This window comes from Thamnophis sirtalis, unplaced genomic scaffold, assembly GCF_051295495.1.
Source record: "Thamnophis sirtalis isolate CommonGarterSnake01/CBP01778 unplaced genomic scaffold, rThaSir2_p1.2 scaffold_3, whole genome shotgun sequence".
NCBI lineage: Eukaryota > Metazoa > Chordata > Lepidosauria > Squamata > Natricidae > Thamnophis > Thamnophis sirtalis.
In genome coordinates, this window is record NW_028261383.1 from 53,755,746 (window position 1) to 53,777,006 (window position 21,261).

At 37.8% G+C, this 21,261-nt stretch overlaps 2 protein-coding genes across 4 annotated transcripts in view; one reads left to right on the top strand and one right to left on the bottom strand.

The window, feature by feature from the left end:
* Nucleotides 1-278: 278 nt before the first annotated feature.
* TRNT1 (tRNA nucleotidyl transferase 1) lies at nt 279-9,104 on the top strand. Of its 3 annotated transcripts, XM_087708902.1 has the most exons (8): nt 279-416; nt 753-912; nt 3,117-3,310; nt 4,433-4,571; nt 4,980-5,106; nt 5,605-5,798; nt 7,185-7,438; nt 8,202-9,104. In XM_087708902.1, the coding sequence occupies exons 2-8, from the start codon at nt 753-755 to the stop codon at nt 8,448-8,450; spliced, it is 1,317 nt and encodes a 438-aa protein (XP_087565028.1). In that variant the 5' UTR covers nt 279-416; the 3' UTR covers nt 8,451-9,104. The 3 variants fall into 3 exon arrangements, with proteins under 3 accessions (XP_087565028.1, XP_087565029.1, XP_087565030.1); XM_087708903.1 differs by lacking the exon at nt 753-912 and having other exon boundaries at nt 293-416; XM_087708904.1 differs by lacking the exons at nt 279-416; nt 753-912 and adding an exon at nt 545-567.
* A 5,615-nt stretch (nt 9,105-14,719) lies between these two features.
* Nucleotides 14,720-21,261, bottom strand: part of CRBN (cereblon) — a 32,341-nt gene continuing 25,799 nt past the window's right edge. The window contains exons 8-11 of the mRNA XM_014054920.2: nt 19,952-20,067; nt 18,977-19,041; nt 17,383-17,514; nt 14,720-16,019 (exon numbers count right to left, since the gene is read on the bottom strand). Coding sequence (XP_013910395.1) covers nt 15,836-16,019; nt 17,383-17,514; nt 18,977-19,041; nt 19,952-20,067 — 497 coding nt within the window. The 3' untranslated portion in view covers nt 14,720-15,835. The remainder of the gene's footprint in view (nt 16,020-17,382; nt 17,515-18,976; nt 19,042-19,951; nt 20,068-21,261) is intronic.

A 21,261-nucleotide genomic window follows, 5' to 3' on the forward strand; every position in this document is an offset into this window, starting at 1 on the left:
CTTAAAGATAACGACTGAAGTCCTTAAAAAGGCCGTCTTTCGGACAAAAGGAAAATATCAACATCATTTTTATGCCAGGGTAAAGCCCTTGAACGCAACAAATCTCACTTGGGCACCGCACAGCAATAGCCGAAGCTATTCCACAAGGCGGCGAACGATCCGGCCCGCTTTAAAAAAAGTGCGCACAGCTGCGGAGTAAAGCTCGGGCGGGCCTCCAGACGGATAAAAGCGCCGCCCACGAGGACGAAGGACGCCGAGAAGGAGGAGTTATTCCGTTGTAGCCCCGGTTTCCTATTCGCATTTCTGGGACTCCCACTCTTCTTTTCCCTTCATTTTTTTTTGCAGCAATTGGCGCTGCGGGGCTACTGGGTTCGCACGCTTAAACCGCGTCGACCCCCCCCCCCCCAAGTTCGTGGGTGAGTGAGGCTGCCCTTTCTCTGGCCAGCGCAGGTTGACCAGCAAAGGCCTTGCGAAGTAAAAAAAAAAAAAAGGAGGGGGGGGGGAAATGGCGCTGAAACGCCCGGCCGGTGCGGGGATTCCTTGCAGGCCGCGGAAATCGAGCGTGGCGTGAGTTTCTTCGGTGTCTCACTCCACCTTTGCGGCGGCCGCTATTTTTCGAAGGGCGTTCTTAGCTGTGCAAAGGGCTTTGTTCCCCCACCCACGTAGTTACTATATCTGCCGGGCCTCTGCACCATGCTTTCCTTGCGCGTTCATTAACTCGTGGTTTCGTTTCGTGTTTTTTTTTTTTTAAGATGTGGAGTCATTTCGTTCTTCTGGGCTATAAAGCAGTTGAAATCCTCGCTCCCTGCAACAGAGTAGGGCTTGCGAGCTTTTGTCGGAATTTCAGAACCATGAAGATAGAATCTTCCGAATTTCAGTCCCTGTTCACGCCAGGACTGAAAGGCATTGCAGGTACAGGTGGCTTGGGAGGTGGCTTGGGAGCTGAGCTGGTACGGACAACCTGTAGTATAACCTCCAGCTGTTTGCTTGAACATCTACTCCGAGTATCCCTTACCATTATTGGATATATGTCTAGTTTAATGAAAAGAAGGACTAGGGCTGACATGATAGCAGTGTTCCAATATCTTGGGTTGCCAGAAAGAAGAGGGAGTCCAGTTATTCCCCAAAGCACCTGAAGGCAGGAAAAGAAGCAATGGGTGGAAAATGATCAAGGACAGAAGCAACCTGGAGCTAAGGGGAAATTTCCTGATAGAACAATTAAACCCTGGAAAAACTTGCCTCCAGAAGTTGCATAGTTGCTTCAACCCTGGAAATGTTTAAGAAGAGATTGGAAAACCATTTGTCTGAAATGGGACAGGGTTTCCTGCATGAGCAAGGAAGACCTCCAAGCAGAGGTAAAATTCAGTAGGTTCTAACAGGTTCTGGAGAACCAATAGTGGAAATTTTGAGTAGTTTGAAGAACCGGCAAATACCATCTCTGGCTGCCCCCAGAGTGGGGTGTGAATGGAGATTTTGCAATATCCTTCCCCCAGGATTGGGGAGGGAATGGAGATTTTGCAGTATCCTTCCCCTGCCACGCCTACCAAGCCACGCCCACAGAACCTGTAGTAAAAAAGGTTGAATTTCACCACTGCTTCCAAGGTCTCTTCCAACTCTGTAATTATTATTAGATTGGTATATTTCTTCCTGGTGATGTAGTTCTGCAATACCTGGGGAAAGGCTGGTGTCTCAGCCCTGTTCAGTACTAGAATTCCTGATAAATTGTGAAAACAATAATGAACAAGAACTTGTGATTTAATACTATTAGTGCTTCTCTTTCTCTATGAATAGTAATTATTTTATTCTAGTAGTAACTTCAGCAATAAAATACCTCATGCTGGCGCATAACAAGATACCAACGTAAACTAGTAGGTTACTCTCTCTTCAGTTGGAATTATAACTAATATAACAGCCACATTTCTTTTGACAACTCTAGAGTTGTCAAGGCTCTAAAGTAATGTTTTTCATCCTCTGCATGTGGATGCTCACTGGAGAATTCTGGGAGTTGAAGTCCACATGTCTTAAAGAATGCAGAGGTTGAGATACTATCTACAATAGTATCTGAATGTCTTTCTCACACATTTTAGAGTTTTTCAAAAAGTACTTCTCCATGGACCACCAAGACATACACCTTTCTCTCTCAAACTATCAAAACAGATTGAGATTTTTAAGAAACCTAAGTGTCACTGCAGGACTGCAAACCACTCCTGACTTTTCAGTTGCATTATTCATTATTTGATCCTTTTCATTCATCATATCTGAAAGATGGGTATATCAAACATTTAGTCATTGTTTCCAATGCAGTGTCATGCTACTTCTGGATGTTAATTGAACTACATTTATTTGATTTCCGTTAAACTGAGATTTTTCCAGACTTTTGCTGAGGTAAATTTGAAGAAATATTTTAAAATGCTTAATCCACACATATAATTTACATGAAGTGTTTCATTTTACAACATGGTTTGGATTCTTTGGCTGTTTGTGTGATTTGTTAGGATGTGCCTGCCTGAGTAATATCAGATATACCAAGTACATGTTTATATCAATGTAAGAAATATGGGATACCACCCTTTTATGCTTTAATGATACAAGTGAAAATATGACCCCTTCTGCAATATTTGGTCTTAATCCTGATCAAGGCTACTCTGCATATGGTATAATGCACATGACTTTTTGAAAAGAATAAAAACTCTTCAATGCTGTTCAATGGTTTTTTGTTTGTTTAACTTATAGCACAGAAATAAGGTATTTTTAAAAAGCTAAACTATAATTTAAATTTTCTCCATCTATGAGCAAATGTCTTGTTCAGGATGGCGCACATCTGCATGAGTGCATGCGCACACAGGCCCAAATAGTATATAAATATTTTGCAACTGAGCCAGTGAGGCCCCATTCTATTAAATTTACAAAATTATATTGTGAATTAAAAGTTATTATTTATCTTGGACAAATCTAGCATGAGGAATTCCACACAAATCAAAAGTCATCATGCTATAATTTCCATTACTTGGCTTTCTTCATGCACCATTTTTACTACTAGTGTTAGTGGGACTGTCCATTTTGTCTTCTCCAGAATCTTTTTTTTATTTACAAATTTTTCTCATTTCTACTTACAGAAATATTTGATAAAGAAAATTATGAACTAAGAATAGCAGGAGGTGCTGTAAGGGATTTACTCAGTGGAATAAAACCACAAGATGTCGATTTTGCAACTACTGCAACTCCTAGTCAGATGAAAGAAATGTTCCAGGTCATGGGTATCCGTATGATCAACAACAGAGGAGAAAAACATGGAACCATCACTGCTAGGGTAAAAGGATTTTGCAAACTTTCAAAACGCAAAATAAAGTATTTTGGTAGAAGAGGAGTTTCTATAGATTTATTTCCTAAGGTTATAAAAAATAAAGTCTAAATTGTCCTTATGTTGACCTTGAAAGCTAGCAAATATATCTTTAGGTGTGTTTTGTGTTATTAGTAAATAGAAAAATATAGATGTTGTTGCAATGAGGCAACCTTCTTGCCTTCTAAGCCAACAAATGTTGGTGAATATTAGAAGAGAAAAAGAGAGATGTGGGCTGTATACAGAACATGACAATATTATCAGACTCTCTGATGATGTTTGCCATGAAAGATAGCTCTACTATTACATGTGTTGGAACTGCCAACTTCCCAATGACTGGTCACTATACTTTTTCACCACGATATCTGGGAATTGCAGAAAATGCCGTTTTGGAGAAGGAAGGCCTAGAGCACTATGCTCAAACTACAGGAACTTGAGGCACGTGGGGTAAGATGAAATGGCCTCTGGGTTCAGTTGTGGCTGAGTCATTGACTCCAGTCCTACAAATTAGAAGCTGATTTAACCTGAAACACAGAATAATCAAAACATGCAATATATGTTTTTTGGCATATTATGGCATTTATAACTATTTTTAAAAGTTTTAATTTTGATAAATACTTGTCACTAATTTTCCAAGAATAACAAATGTACTTGAGTGCAAAAAAGATGAAGACAATTAGCTTGAATGTTGAGTGAGAAGAGATTCCAGATAGGGCATTGGGGCAAGTGGAGACAGACTTGAGGGGTGATTGTATAAAGGGAAATTCTGTAAAAAAGAGAGTTGTCTGATTGATTGATTGATTGATTGATTGATTGTTTATAAATTTTATATGGCCACCCAACTGACTCAAGGTAACTCCAAGCAGCTTACAGAAATAAAACTCCCAATACAAAACCCAATTAAATGCCCACTTTCAATTATAAGCTGTAAAAGGAAAAGGGGGCAAAACTGGGAAATGAATGTTTTCATGCAGGAAACAAAATGGATGGATGGATTTTTTTCCCCACAAAATTGCATTCTATCCATCTAAAAAGAGGTTTTAAAAGAGTTTCTGTTACCCAAATGAGGTCCGCTCTTTTTTTGGGCTACAGCTCCATGAAGAGAATTTTGAAATTACCACACTGAGAATTGATTTGCGTACTGATGGGAGACATGCAGAAGTAGAATTCACAACTGACTGGGAAAAAGATGCAGCAAGAAGAGATCTCACCATCAATTCTATGTTCCTAGGTAAGCTATTTTTCCATTTTAAAAGATGGCATGGTGGTCCTATAAATAGGGACTGTTCTCTCACCTGAATGTTCTATATCAAATGTAACTGTAGTGGTTCTACGTTTAGTAGGAATTGTAGGTAGGAATTGGAAGCTAACTGAAAAATTATCTCATGTGGTGTCTGTATGTAGTAACCTTAAGTTCCTGGAACGAAAAACTTTGGTTCAGAAAAAGTAAAAGTAGTACCTAATATTTTTTAACTTTGGTCTTATAAACTGAATATTTCACCCTACTCCCTACCATGATTGGTAGTAATCTTGCTCTGGCTTTGTTCAAATGCTAAAGATGGATTTCAGTTTCAAAAAGTGCCTTTTTAAATGAAGTTCTAAGTAATTTTTGTTAAAATATGCTTCCCTTGTTTGATAGGTTTGGATGGCACTCTTTATGATTACTTCAATGGTTACAATGACTTAAAGAACAAGAAGATCAGATTTGTAGGAGAAGCCAACCAGAGAATAAAAGAAGATTTTTTGCGAATTCTACGCTATTTCCGGTAAATAGTTTTATATTTCTACATGATAAGGGCATTGGCCAGTTTGCAGAGAACTAAAGGCTCTTTTGTTTATTCCTTAATTACACTTCACTTGGAGATCACTTAAAGAGCTTTGACTTCCTGGTTTGTATATCGTACCTGGTTTGTGTATCGTACTTAGTGTTATCAAATCTCTTCTCTTTTCCACTTTGGTGTTCAGTTTGCGTGAATATATTTCTACCATATTTTTTAAAAAAACAATTTTATTCCAAGTCCTTATAGTGATCATATAGAGTTAAGGTAGAGTGAATGTTGCTTGAGTATAAACACTTCAGCATATACTGGTACGTTGTTCTGCCAACCTACCCAGTTCCAAAATGCTTGAAGTTGTGAATAGTGGGTTTGGAATATGATGCCTATTGAATGTCTATTAATAATTGTTTAATCTTTAATTCACTTAATTTTCATTAAATAAATTCCATCAAATGAAAATTATCAGTTTGAAATTCTTTTCCTTAGATTTTACGGAAGGATAACTGAAAGGCCTGATGACCATGATGCCCAAACTTTGGAAGCCATCAAAGAAAATGCCAAAGGTTTGGCTGGAATATCTGGCGAAAGGATTTGGACGGAATTGAAAAAAATCCTTGTTGAAAAATACGCAAATCAACTCATTCATCTGATGTATGAACTTACAGTAACTGATTATATAGGTAAAAGATTTAATAGATGTTAATTCCTATACAGATGTGTATATTGAATGTAGAGAATATCCCAAAGGTGCTTTTTCCTGGACTTTCTTGGTTTTTTTCTTTGAAAATGTTTTGCTTCTCATCCAAGAAACTTCTTCAATTCTAACTGACTGGTGGGGATTTTATTTGAGACAACCATTACCTGGATGATTGAGAATCTCGTGACCTCAAGACTGGACTACTGCAATGCGCTCTACATGGGGCAGCCCTTGAAGAGTGTTCGGAGACTCCAGCTGGTCCAGAATGCAGCCGCGCGAGCAATTGTGGGTGCACCCCGGTACACCCACGTTACACCTATCCTACGCGAGCTGCACTGGCTACCTATTGGTCTCCGGATACGCTTCAGGGTGCTAGTTATTACTTATAAAGCCCTACATGGTATTGGACCTGGGTACTTGAGAGACTGCCTTCTGCCGATTACCTCCCAGAGACCCATTCGATCCCACAGATTAGGCCTCCTCCGTATTCCATCTGCCAGCCAATGTCGGCTGGTGACTACTCGGAGGAGGGCCTTCTCTGTGGCTGCCCCGGCCCTTTGGAACGAGCTCCCCGTGGAGATTCGGACCCTCTCCACCCTTCAGGCCTTCCGGACGACCGTGAAGACCTGGCTGTCCCAGCAAGCCTGGGGTTGAGTCCCCCCCCCCCTACTCGAATTTGCTGTGTCTGTTGTGCTTTTAAACTGTTTGTATTGTTTGTTTGTCTTTGTCTCACTTTTTGTAATTTCCCCTCCCTTGGCTTTGTTCAGCCGCCCTGAGTCCCTTCGGGGAATAGGGCGGCCTACAAATTGAATAAAATCCAAATCCAATCTCCATAGAGAGGTAGAGAATAATATTATCTGAGTGAATTATCCTTTAGTAACCAGTTACATCTTTTACTTTTCAATAACGGAGGCATAGTAATTGTCCTTCAAAGATCTTTGGAATTCCTCAGTAAACCTGGCTTGAGAATTTTAGAAACTGAAATCTCAAAATCTGCAGGGCTGCCAAATTTGGGAAGTGCGTATTAACTACTGAAATGAATTTAATCCCTGCATTACTTTAGACAGTGTGGACATGCTATTTGGGGAATTCTGGAAGGCTGTCAAGGTTGAAAAATTAAAACATTAGGACACTACAGTTGCCTACTAGCCCTAAAAAAACCCTGAAAATATGTAGCCCTGCTCTACATTGGTTGTATAGTGGCAGGGCACTAGAGTTTTGATTTTGCCATTACTTGTAATGATACTGTTAGCCATTCTGCTTGTCTAGCAATTCCACATACTGCTTTGTTAGTAATCTTAGTTGATTGCTTGTTGCTTTTTAATAGTTATCTTATTCTCAAAACCCTTCTTTATATGTATCCCCTCAGGATTACCTGTTAATGGGAACTTACAGGAGTTTGACAGAGTCTGTAAAAATGTTCAGAATCTCTTTCCCAAACCAATGACCATTTTAACGTCATTGTTAAAGGTTCCATGTGATCTTTCAAAACTGGATTTAAGACTGAAACTATCAAAAGATGAAAAAAACCTTGGGCTATTTCTGTTGAAGCACAGGAGAGACTTGACCAAAGCTTCCGATACTTCAATGCCTCTTAAACCATACCAGGATTTCATTTTAGATGTAAGTACAGTAAATCTCTTCTGGATAATTCTCAATTTTTATTCAGATTTTTATTTGATCTGTTGGAAGTCATCTTTCTTCTCATTAGTTAATCTCAGATACATAAATCAGGAGTTAGGAAGAAGACTTTGAGAGCATGAATGTTGACTCTTTAAATACATACTGGCTATCAGGGTTTGGACAGATGCCCCAATTAAACCATGAGTCTCGAGCCAAGCTTCAAAAGAAATCCAGTTATTCATTAGGAGCAACATGTCTGCACATACCCAAGTGAAGCCAACTCTGACCCCATGTAATTTTTGACCCAATTATGACCCTGTTTCTCCCCCTTCCCCCCTCATAAGTCAAATTCTCCAATGGAACACTTTCGCAGGCTGTAGAGATCATGCCCCTCCAGCTGCTGCGGGTAACCTGGGACACAGCCTTGAGAAGATATGCGTGGAATGTGCTTCTGTTTGGATGCCATGCTGCGTCGTCAGTTCCCCATCCCCCATGCCTATGGCAACTCGAGAGCAGGCCAGGGATGCTTTGCAAGTTGACATTCATGTTCCCCTTTGTACATAGCCACAAACAAATCATTTAATGCTTAAGCACCAAAACAAATAGAAAATTCTATACTTATTGTTTTTAAAAATGGTGCCAAGTAAATCTTGTACTTGAAGATTGAGTTTTGATCTGGTTTTGAATTGTTTTGTGTATAAAAATAGTAGCTTAACCATGAATGCTTTGTGCTCAGATTTCTCATTTTCTTGTATTTGTGAAGGCAAGGGAGTCTTCCGCAACATCCAGAATCCATGAACTTCTGAAGTACCAAGGAGAAGAACAACTTCTGAAAGAAATGCAAGAGTGGTCTGTACCCTCTTTTCCTGTAACTGGTCATGACTTAAGACAAATGGGAATCTCATCAGGAAAAGACATTGGGCCCCTCCTGCAACAGTTACGAGAACAGTGGAAAAAAAGTGATTACCAAATGAATAAAGAAGAACTATTAAGCTATGTAAAGAGGGTGTGAAAGCAAATGGTGATGAAACTGAACATTTTTGTATAAAGTTCCACATATTTTATTTGGTACATTTTCATTTCTGCATGTTAGGATTATTTGTATTTCAGTTCTAAAACATAAAATTTGTTTTTGTGTCCATCTGGTAATACACAAATAACTTTCATGTGTTTTTACTCAAATATTAAATAACCCTAAATGTACACTTCAAGTTGAAGTGGCTCACAGACAAACTTGTATGTAGATTCACTGACTATCTTGGTTGTTCCGAAATATTATTTGGATTGAGTTAACTTTAAAAAGCAAAGGAAATTGATTTAAGTAAATTAACATTACAGTTGTATTCATGTTTATCCAAAAATGATTTCTATCCATTCAGTGGGGCTTACCCTTAGCAACCATGTATTATCTTGAACCTCCGAGTCAGATTTTAAGCCAGATCGGATACTATCAAACATTGCCATTTCACTGAAACTCAAATTACATTATGGACAACAAGCTCAAGTTTTAAATACCGAAAAAAAATACTTGTTATTCCAAACAAGTTTTTAAGTAAAAGAATAGTATTTCTAATATTTAAATTGAGTTGGGCACTTTTCATTCATTTTATTTTCCATTGGTCTGCAAAGATTCTGAGAACAAATAAAAATTGATTTTTTAATACAAGTTATGCAATGGCCCAGCGCGCTTCGTTTTTTAACTTACAACATGTTACAGAAGGCTCTAATGGGTTTATAAACTGATCCTATATGTCTTACCTAATGTTGCAAAGTGAGTTACATAAACTCCATGGGATTAGTTCTTGGCACTGTATTTAGGATTGCAGTGAAAATTTTCTTACTGGGTTGATTAATTTGGATAATGACAGAAGTTTCTATCCACTAGGTGGCAACCCATAGGAGCCGATTTTATATTACGAACAATATAATACAGAAGACTTTTTGCTCAAGTGGATGCTGAAAGATCTCTGGGTGATAATTAGTTCCAAATTCTAATTTCAAATTCTCTGAGGGAGATGGGCATTTTAGAAATAGGAAATATAAATAAATATGACTATTTCTTCAGTTTGGACCTCACGAGGGCTAATTTCTAATAATGGAAAAATTAATATTTAATTTGATCATAATGCTGTCAGGACACCCTCTGTAAGTTAATATGTGTTGGGTTTTATCCTATGTACTGTATTTTGTATTTTCTCTATCTTTGCTTCTGGGAAATTATGCCTTCCCTTAATTCTAAGTAAGTCCATGAAGGATATTGATTAAGGAATATGAGCAATATAACCCTAATGAATGCTTTATTCAACTTAAAGTAATTTGTCTAGTGACCAAATTTATAGTGGCACTGAAAAATGTGATATACAACTTGATCTTTACACTTAATGACTGCCATAGCATTCTCACAGTCACCTGGTCAGAATTTGGGTACATGGTAACTGGCATGTATTTACCATAGTAGCAACTTCATCCTGGGTTCACACAATCACCATTTGCGACCTTCTGAACCCGATTCACTTAACTGCAATTATTCACTTAATCATGGCAAAAAAAGGGTAGTAAATTGGGCACGACTCACTTAACAACTGCTTTGCTTAGCAGTGGAAATTCTTCTCTTACTTGTAAGTCATAAGTTGAGGGCTACTAGTTGTAGTTCCATAATACTTTTCTGCATCCATTAACCAGGAAAGCTAGAGACTTGTTTGCTTTTAATTTGCTTTTCTTCTGGAATTCACTTTAGATTGCATATGTTTTATAGGCATGCTTAGAAAATCTGTTACCATTATGCTATTGGAATTGTAGGAATTGGTCAATATGACAGTTTATCCTGCAAAAAGTTTCAGTGTATGTTACTCTAATTAATGGAAAATCTTGAATTTGATCTTACTCAATTCTGGAATCAAAACAATAGACGTGGGCATTTTGTATGAGGATCACAACCTGAGAAAGCCACGGTTATGGTTGGATTGCAGGATGATTGTTACAAGTCTACAATATATATGGTCAGAGACCCCCATTTACTCACAGAAAAACAAACTACCGGTAATACAAAAGCAGAGAGAACACAATAGGCCAAATGTTCCTAAATTTTGCTGTAAAGACTTTTGTGCTGATACGCTGTGTTTAGTTTTCAATAAACATGGCACTCCATTATGGCCAAACATCTCCACTTTAGTCTCATCTGTCCAAAGGGCAGTGTTCCAGACATCTTGTGATTGGTGCAAATGCAACTTTGCAAACCTAAGCTGTGTTGCCATGTTTTTCCGTTTGTTTGGCTAAACTTCCAAACAAACCATGCTTGCTCAATCTTTTTTTAAGTTTACTGTCATGAGAGCTTAACATTTAACATGTTTTAGAGCAGGGGTGTCATACTGATCAGATGCATCAGTGTAGGCCATACCTTTGCAAAGGCCAAGAATGTTACGCTATGTCACGTGACGCAATCGAGTTTTGACACCTGTGGTATAGAGCCTCAGATGTAACTTGGGATTTTTTGCAAATTCTGAGCATTGCACGGTTTGAACTAGGGATGTGTTTGCTGGGATGTCCACTCTTGGGAAGATTGGCAACTGTCTTGAATGTTTTCCACTTGTGAATAATTTTCCTCACTCTCAAATGGTGGACTTTACATTGTTTGGCCTTATAACCCTTCCCAGATTGATGGACAGCAACAATTGCTTCTCTTAAGATCATTGCTAATGTCTTTACTCTTTGGTATTGTAGTAGCACCCACCTCAATGCTGGAGACCAGTAAACTCTTAAAACATCAGCTTTCATAGAGGTAGTCATGCTTTCTGATGATCAATTGACCACAGGCACTCAATTAGTAGCACCTGGCTGCTACTTAGCCTCTTCATATCAGTTAGGATGTACTTAGTTTTTTCACACGAATTCTCCATTTTACCTTTCTTTTTGTAAAATAAATGATGCCATTGTGTAATATATTAAGTGTTGCTATTTACCTACTTTTAAAGAACTGCTAAGGAGCAGATGATTTTATGATTTTGTGTGTACAGTATTCAGCCATAGAACTGAAGCAAGATTCAGTTTGAAACAAGCAATAAAAACCCCATGACCTGTGATGAAGCTGACAAAGCGAAAACGACAAATTTCTGAAAACAAAATAAAAAAGGTAAATCAAGGTGAGGTATAAAAACATATAAGTAGAAATAGTTGGAGGAAAATAGTACTGATTGATATTAATTGAATTTAGATTCGATCTAAATAAAATTTAGTCATGTGCAGCTCTTTAAAAAGCTGGTGGCTTCACACACAATAAAAAACTCTGATTTTCTCAGCCCTTGAAATTTTATTCTGTATTTTATTTTTTTATTTAATTGTATCGCGGTGGCGCAGTGGGTAAAGTGCAGTACTGCAGGCTACGCCTGCTGCCTGCAATTTGGTAGTTCAAATCCCACCAGACTCAAGGTTAACTCAGCCTTCCATCCTTCCAAGATGGGTAAAATGAGGACCCAGATTGTTGGGGGCAAAATGCTGACTCTGTAAACCGTTTAGAAAGGGCTGTAAAAGCACTATGAAGTGGTATATAAGTTAAATGCTATTACCTCTGCTATCCTGCCTTATTATTTATGTAATACACCTTCCTCCTCCTATTTTCCTACAACAATCACTTTGTGAGATGAGTTGGGCTAAAAAAGATTGGCCCGAGTCATCCAGTTGACTTTCATGGCTAAAGCAGCATCAGAAAGAACTTAAGTCTCCGCTTTGCAGCCTGATGCCTTAACCATTAGATCTAACTGAAAAAATAGCAATGTACAAAGTTATGAACTTGAGTCAAAAGGAAAATGCAAGTTTAATTCAGGCATATTCAGTAGTGCTATTAAGGTACTACTAGTTTGAAAATCACAACTAGAATTACCAAATGTCTGATTTAGAAATTTAATAGGAATGTAAAAGTACTTTGTTGAAATTGCAGCAGCTTTCGTTTAATTCATTGACCATACTGTTTCCCCAAAAATAAGACAGGGTCTTATTTGCTTTTGATCCCCAAAATAAATGCTTGGCCTTATTTTCAGGGAGGTCTTATTATTTTTGAGGTGCAGGAGGCGGCGAACATGGTCACCTAATGGCTGCTGCTGTGTTACAATATTTTCAGAGAGGGCTTATTTTAGTGCATGTGCTCAAAAGCCCAATTGGGCTTCTTATCCGGGGAGGTCTTATTTTTGGGGAAATGGTAATAAAGAAAATATTCTATTTTTCTCATTTCATTTGGTTTCCTTCCAAGAAAAAGATGCTTTGCTTAAAAAAAAAAGTGACAAGCAAAATCAAAACTCTATAATGCAGAAATAAATTTTCAGATTTGAAATCTTATTGGTACTGCTTTTAGAAAAAAATGATGCAGATATTTGTAATGCTCCCTTAGTTTCTGCAGTAAGAACTCAAAGGGAAACAATTCATTTTATTATCGGTTTAAACACCTTTAATTTCAATTTTCTCCCCTTCTCTCCAATTTTTGGAAGTCCCACAATACATATAAAACAGAGAAACTGAGCTGATAAGAGACCCATTTAATGGCTCTATATTGAAACGGTAAAGCATATGCCCTGAAGAATTAATTGGAAAGACAGCAGCAAACTTCACAATAGCAGGATGCAGTTACTTTGCAGTAACTTGAACTCAGGATTACTTAATAATTAGAATATGCTGTTAGTTTATTAATCTTAAGTCTATCACAGACTGAGGTAAGACACATAACAGTCAACATTAACTAAAAATTTAAAAATTATTTATTCATGATCTCAATAAATTATGTGAAGTTCCAAGTATTTTTTTAAGAAAGCCTTGCTTATACTCCTATTAAATTTGATTCACATAAAAACTAACCATAATTTCAATCCCTGCCCTTTATCTGTTGCCCTGTTGATTCAAAGGCCAAACCTAGGGGTGTCAAACGCTATTTCATTGAGGGTCACATCAGGGTTGTTTGACCTGGGGGACCGGGGTGGCATGGCCAAGGCTGGCATGGCCAGCTTGGCATTACTTATGCCAAGCTGGCCATGCCAGCCTTGGCCATTACTTATGTTGGGGCGCCCATGGTGGCCCAAGTCCTTTTTCGGCTGCAATGGCCTGCAACTCTGCCAGGGAAAACGGAGCTCAGGAGGGCCGCCTGTTTCCAGGGCAGCCTCACAGGCCAGATCTAAGCACCCCGGATCCGGGCCTTGAGTTTGACACCCCTGGTCTAACCATATATGTTACAGGCTATTTGTGGGAAAACTGGTATCAATGAAAAGTGAGGCTAAAGCTCTTTCACCTTTATGCGCATCATAGTCAGGAACAGATTTTAGCACAGTTTGTGATAATCTACACACCTAGTGAGCCATTGAACCAAGACTGATTGAAAAATAGGACTTCACTCTTCCATCTGAATTGTGGTGAATAAAAGGCTTGTTCCACATGATAAGACAGAGGAAGAACAGATCTATTAAGATGGATATTCCGATGTAAGCATTACGTTTTATTCATGGCAGAAGAATGAAGTTGATTAAGTGATTGATTTTACTAGGATCAGTTATAAGGGATTAAAATTAATCATTGTGTACCACCCAGTCACTTTTCATGAGATGGGTAGCTAGATAAATTTAATAAAATAAAATAATAAAAATGATACACGTTTATACTGGAGATGAAAATTCAATCATTGGCATCAGTTTATCCAAAGCTGAACAAAACTGGAAGAATCCAGAAGAACCTCAGGAACTTCACCACTTGAAAAATCCCACAATAACTTTAATTATGAGAAATTACTCCTCCTTTGCAATAAACCTCCAGCCCATATGGCTTCTACAGATCCTACACTGAGTTACATAGACCATGCATATCCAAAAGTGACTTGCATTGTCCTTTTGTTCAGTACAGTCTGACCTTCAAATCCAGTTCTTTCAATACATTTTTATAATACAAGAAAAAAACAATCTAAAATATTCATTCAGTAAGATGCTCCTTATCTTGCTCTATTCAAAAAGAGATGACAGCTAATATTGCTTTTGGCTAGGGGGGAGATGGTGTCGAAACAAAAAAAGAAAAGGAGAGTTCAGGTATAACACTGATAAGTAATGAAAAAATGCCATTGTGCCGTAGAAGGAATTAGCCCCAAGTCACAAACTTTTTTGCTGGTGTACATTAAAAGTCTTGGAGGTGAATGACAATGATACTCAGAACATGTTTTCAACTTGTACAATAAATACCATCATTAAAGTTAGGTGTTTGCTTCAAAATAACATCTTGCAAAGAAATGTGATGGATACATATGAAATTACCAAAATGTTTCAGCAAAGTTTTTATTTCAGCAAGGTAATTCAACACATATTATTAACAAGCTCACTACATATTTCTATGAAACGAATCTGATACCTGTGGATTTACTGAAGTGCATTCTGGAAAAAACAACATATTAAATCTTTATTCCTTCTTTTTTGGTACCTATTTCTTATAGTATCTCCTGAAAACAAGAAGTTTCTATCGGAAGCATTATTACCTGCACAATCCCTAAGGTTCAGATAAGAAATTACAAAGAATAGTAAGCTGTCTGCAGCTTTCCAATACCAAATATATAGTTTATGAACAACTGCGATGCCAAGTCCCTAGACATGTAAAAAGATACATAATGCTTCAAAATGTTTAATTACAAACGTGTGCGATATGATTAACTGAAATGTACTGGAGAGATTCGATCTTGAAAAATCATACCCTTTATTATGCTGCTAGAGGCATAAACAACTAGCCTACATCCCAGTTTTTTTTAAAAAGGAAGTCTGAAAATGCCAAATGGAGTGAAAATCCTGTAAAGGTGATAAAGCAAACACAAACGGCCTGGCTGGATTTTGTTTTAACCAAGAGCTGCATTCCGTAGATTATCTGAGCAGCAGGCTTCAATGCGTGCTTCTACAGTAGCTCCTTTGAGAAGACTGGGTCTCCTTGTCTTTTTAAGGCTTATTGAAGCAAATGCAGTACCTGTAAACTATTTCATACAGGTAGCAAACAGGTATTCTAGTAAATTCACCACAATCTACAGGAAAATACCTTAAAACAGCGGGCAATAGGTTATAGCTATAATTACGCACACTTTTAAGTTATACAGTCTTCGTGTCACTTCTACTCAGCTTTTAGCTCCTGTCTTCTTACATTATTAAAGAGCATCTGTAAATCCGAGCTGTTCAATTCGGCACATGCCAGAAAACATGAAATCATCTGTTTTCTCGTGTTCCGTTTCGCATTCTGTACATCTTCAAAATATTAATTTTTTTCAGGGCCTTCAGAAACAACAGTGCCTTTTTCGTGAAGTTCAAATATACGACCAGATAGATTCCAGAGGCGGAATTTAATACTTTTCTCTTCGAGACACAAACTGCTTTTAGTTTGTTCTGTGCAAAGGTGCCCAGATCAAAGGCAAAGCAATAGAGATCTTTCTTGCCCAGATTCGTTTTCTTTTTCTGGAATTCTTGGCAGCAGGGCAGAACGGGTCAATCCCCAGAATTTTTGAGGCGACAACTCACTCTTGATGGCAGTAAACTTCCAACCCATATGGCTTCCACAAATCTTACACTGAGCTATAGTCCATGCGTATCTAGAAGTGGATAACATTTATGTTAGCCTTTATGATTGACAAATATATTTACAAGGTTGGCAAAAAGTTTATAACGACATATAAAGCAGAGTTCAAACTATGCATATTATAGCATTTAAAATAAAGGAATTCATATGCAGGCTCATTTGCAGAACTGAATGTGAACAATAAAATTTCAGAATTGGCCTTGAACTACTTTGTTAAGGATTTTTCTAAATCACCAACCAGAAACCTGTTTCAATATAAAGCATCAGTTTCCTAAATGGCACTATTTCAAAACAACTGACAGTCTAATAATATATGGGGATTGAGAGTACTTCCCTATAAATGTCAGAATCGGTTAAACCACATATGGTTGGCACAAATTAAACATGTACTTGAATCATAAAAAAAAATATGTTTTTTTTTTTAAAAAAAATCTCTACATAGAGAAACAAGCCAGGCTGTTTGTCTTTCCCTTCTCTCTGCACTCGGCACTGAGGAGATGAAGTTAATGAACTTTCCATTTTCTTTCTGTTTATATTGAAATTCCTTGAGGGCTGAAGTACATGCCAGGCAGCTCCTGCTTCAATAATGGAGAAATAATGGCACACTGAAGGTACACAAAGCAATAAGCCTTCTCTGGACTCTGTTGATTGAGGAATTTCAGGTACTGGGTTTAAGGAGAAGAGCCCTCTCTGCCATAATCCCTGCCTTCTGGAATATCTTGCCTTCTGAGGCGAAATCCACCTCTATGATTCTGGCTTTCCAGAATTGCCTTAAAACTTGGCTCTGCCAGTTGACCTGGGACCCCAATGAAGGCACACTATGCTGGAGGTGATTGACGGAATGAGAGACAAACATCTACCCCTGCACCATCCATGCTGTTGGTTTAAACTTTTTATTTAGTTAGTTGTTAAAATTAATTGTAATGTTTTTTTATACTTTCATATCTATCTCTAGCGTAGTATCTTTCTGGTGTTCCCAACCTGTGGACTGTGATGGGTTTGCAACTGGGCTGTGGAAACAGCTGGCAAGCATGCTCATACGTGTATTCTCACTTGCTAGAGCAGCCGAGTGCGTGCGCTTCATTTGTGTGAGTGGCAGGCATGTGTGCACGCCATTTGCGGAAATGGAGATGCACATGCATCTGCACTTGCTGGCCACTTGTGTGTACTGTCCATCTCCGCCCCTCGCCGGTCCGCAAAGCCAGAAATGTTGGGGAACTCTGCTTCATATTACCATAAGGTGCCCAATAGTGAGACGGATATTATAAACATTAAAAATATGAATAAAAAAACAAAAGAATAAAATAAAATATAAAATAGAATAATAAAAAAATTAGAATAAATAAAGAAATAAAATAAAATGAAATAAGACTTACCCAGGAAACCAGCTGTGGTCTGTGGAAGATCTGCCATTCAGATTCAGATTGCAGGCCTTGTAGACAGTAAGGGTCTCGTGCACATAGCCGTGAGGATTCACATAGGCTGCCATAGGTCCACATAGGGACAAACTACAAACAATTGTAAAACATGATTTTGGAAAAAGCACAAAGGTGAACTATTTCTGAAAACTGTACACACACACACACCCAAACTAAGTATTTTATTTAACAGATATATCTGCCAAGCTTGAAAAAACCATCAACATGTCAGTTATTACAAAAAGCTAGCATTGGCAAGAATAATGGAAACCAAAGGTAATATTTGCCATTTTGCATATTTCTGGAGTCATCCTTGTCAGGTCAACTTCTATGGTTAATGCGCTATAAAATTTTTCAGAAGTAAAATAAAATTATGTTGTTCCACAAAGCTCCTCCAATTTTCACCTGTATATATGGAAGCCATCAATATGATCATATATAACTCTATTTCTCTGTATCATCTGCATCAAGAGAGACTAAGCAGACTGCAGCTTGGTAAGAGCCAATATCATAAGCAAGATCCCATCAAGATAAAGACACTGTAGTATGAATTCCTTTATCTAGGAATTAGTGAGGCTAGCTACCCTGGATGGATTGGAGGTAGTACAAAGACTGAGACACTTCTAAATCCATGTTTACCACCTGAGGTTCAAGCAGGCTTCATAGGTAACATTTCCCCCCAAAGATAGCTGGTTTATTAACATAATTCCAAAACACAACCTCTTGGTCAAAATCATAATTGATTTAGTAAGTCCAAGGATGTACCACTAGGAAATTTCCATGGGAAGATTGGAGATTGGCTTAGAAGCTACAAGTGAAAAACATTGTATCTGAACTGCCAATGCAATTCACCTACAAGGTAATTGCCTCTGTCCTACAGGAGCTGCACTGGATGCTAATATCCAAGCAAGTCAAGTTCAAGGAGCTCACAATGACATATCAAGCCCTATTGGCAACCATGAAGATACTCCCAAATCAAGGATGATTGCTTTGATTGCTTTGGGGTTGGAACTTGAAACCCTGACACCTATACAACTTCAAACCTAAGTGGGATGTTTTCTTATTAATCTCTACAACAACTGAGATTGAGCAAGGAGAGCCTTAGCATGCCTATTCTTGTGAATAATTCCCTAGGCAGATACTCAAGGCAGGCTATTTGGATCCCAATTGTGGAATTCCCCCCTTCCTTAATCACAATTCTTACTATTAGCTTCAGGTCCTAACCAAGACTTTTACTGCATTGTTCCATGTGCAGCTTTTTTTTTGTGGTCACATTTCAGTTTTAAAATCAGTAATGTTATATTGATTTAGATTTTTATTGTGTCCTGGTTAGGGCTTATTTTAATCTGAAACTTCATGACCTGAAAATATCTTATGAATTAATATGCATTACTCAATTCCCAAACATCTGGATAATTGCTAGATAATTATTTTACACGTCTTTGTCTTTATTAAAAGGTATCCTGCTTTTTTTCCCAAGAAGCTCATGATGGTATATAATATATGAGGCAATGCAAACTAAGAGATGTACAAAGTAACTTTAAAATCTTACCTGAATATTTCATTTTTAGTAGTTATTTCTGTATCTTGGCAATGCTTACAGCAAAGAGAGGTACACTACAAAACAAAAAGCAAATGTTATAGAGAAAAAGAAAACTGAGATCAATAAGCTCAACTTTTTACTCATAAAAGATTTTAGATATAAATTGCCATTCTATAAATAACACTAAGTATTGAACTATTGTATTTATTAATTTAGTTTAATTATATCCTACCTTTATTACATAAGTAACTTAAAATGGTTAAACATACCTAATACTCATTCCTCCAGCTACTTTTGTACAATCACTATATCAATTCTTATACTATCCAGATAATATAGACAAATAAACAGGATTATATAAAGTTTAACATTTATTCAAATTGAAATCACTGCAAAATATATGTTTATATTATGGAAAATACAATTCTTGCCAAGAAGACTAGAACCAGATGACTGAAAAATTATTTCAGTAAAAGTATATATTGTTTTGGGGGATATCATTTCATTAGAATTCATATTATTATTATCTGGAAATGATCCAAAAATACATGGTAATCTTTGTTCCCACCTGAGCCCCACAACCCTTCGGTGAATTACATGCAAAATTTTGATCTGCTCTTCAGACATACACCCGATAAAAGTAGTGGTTTTTTTGGTTTAATGAGAAAAGAAATGAAATTACACGTATGCATGGTTCATATGTTCAAACTATCACATGATAGCTAAACCATCACTGGGTAGAAAAATTTAAATTGTTAATTTAAGACCCTTATGCTGAAATTGCCATGCATATCTTCTCTGAACATTGATCATACCCGTAAAAGCTAGAACAATTGTTATTTTGAATAGTCAGGGCACAATCAATATACTGGATGATTGTTTTCAGCATACATTTAACATTTAAGTCTCCTCAAAAGTAAGTCCCAATAGGATGAATCTTTTAAGCATAACATGACTAAAGGAAGTTAAGACTTACTCACTCACTTTGTTCATAATATCTAATTCACAGCGCAGTCTCTGAACAGCACTTCCAATTTTAAGCAGCTGAATTCGCAAAACATCATCAATTGGTAGGCATGCTGCAACTCTATATGAAAAATCTGAAAGAAGAACAAGGTTCATTCTCAGAGAGACAATAGACTTAACCAAGCTACATTTAGGCAGAGTACTAAAAATAAACTGTCACTATTCACAATTAACTTCTCTTGACTTCAGATCATCTGGAACAAATCAGATTGCTTTCTCCAGTTAGATATTAACTATGGATAGTTTCATTACAATTTGTATTCTATAAATGTAATAGTGTATCAAGGACTAATATAATTATAATAAACAAGCAGATCTGCCACTTTGACAGTGACGCTATTGCTCTTCTCATGCAACTCTACAAAGCCACATTACACATATAGCAAATTAGGGCAAATGTATAATATTAATCAGGTTAAAGAAAGGAATGACAAATTGATATTTACAGTGATAGTTCTTGTTTATTACAGTGTTGTCATCTGCAGAGCTACATAAAGTTGCCCATTTTTCTATGTGATTTCCCATATTAATGGAAATATATATTGTAACTCAACAACTATAAGCTGCAACACACAAGATACTGCAAATGGTTGCCACACAAGAGTGTAACATGTAGCTCTTTTGATGTTCTTCTAACAAGAGCAATAGCAGTTAGGTTAGGTTAGGTTTATTGGTTTTGTATGCCGCCCACTCCCAAAGGACTCCGGGCGGCTCACAATAAACAGGGGAAGAAATAAATAAGACAATACAAACAATTTTAAAATCCACAACAGTCACAATTAAGATGGGGCTGGGTGCTTTAGTAGCCCCCAGCCTGCCGGAACAGCCAGGACTTAGTAGCTTTACAGAAGGCCGAGGGTAGTAAGGGTCCGGATCTCCACAGGGAGCTCGTTCCAGAGGGCCGGAGCAGCAACAGAGAAGGCTCTCCCCAGGAGCATTGGCTGGCAGATGGAACCGGGAGAAGGCCAAGCCTGTGCGATCGAATTGGTCTTTGGGAGGTAATTGGCAGGAGGCAGTCTCTCAGGTACCCAGGTCCAATGCCATGTAGGGCTTTATAAGTAACAACTAGCACCTTGAAGCGAGTCCGGAGACCAATGGGCAGCCAGTGCAGCTCGCAGAGGATAGGTGTAACGTGGGTGTACCTAGATGCACCCACAATCGCTCGCGCGGCTGCATTCTGGACTAGCTGAAGTCTTCAAACACTTTTCAAGGGCAGCCCCATGTAAAGCGTATTACAGTAGTCCAGTCTTGAGGTCACGAGGGCGTGA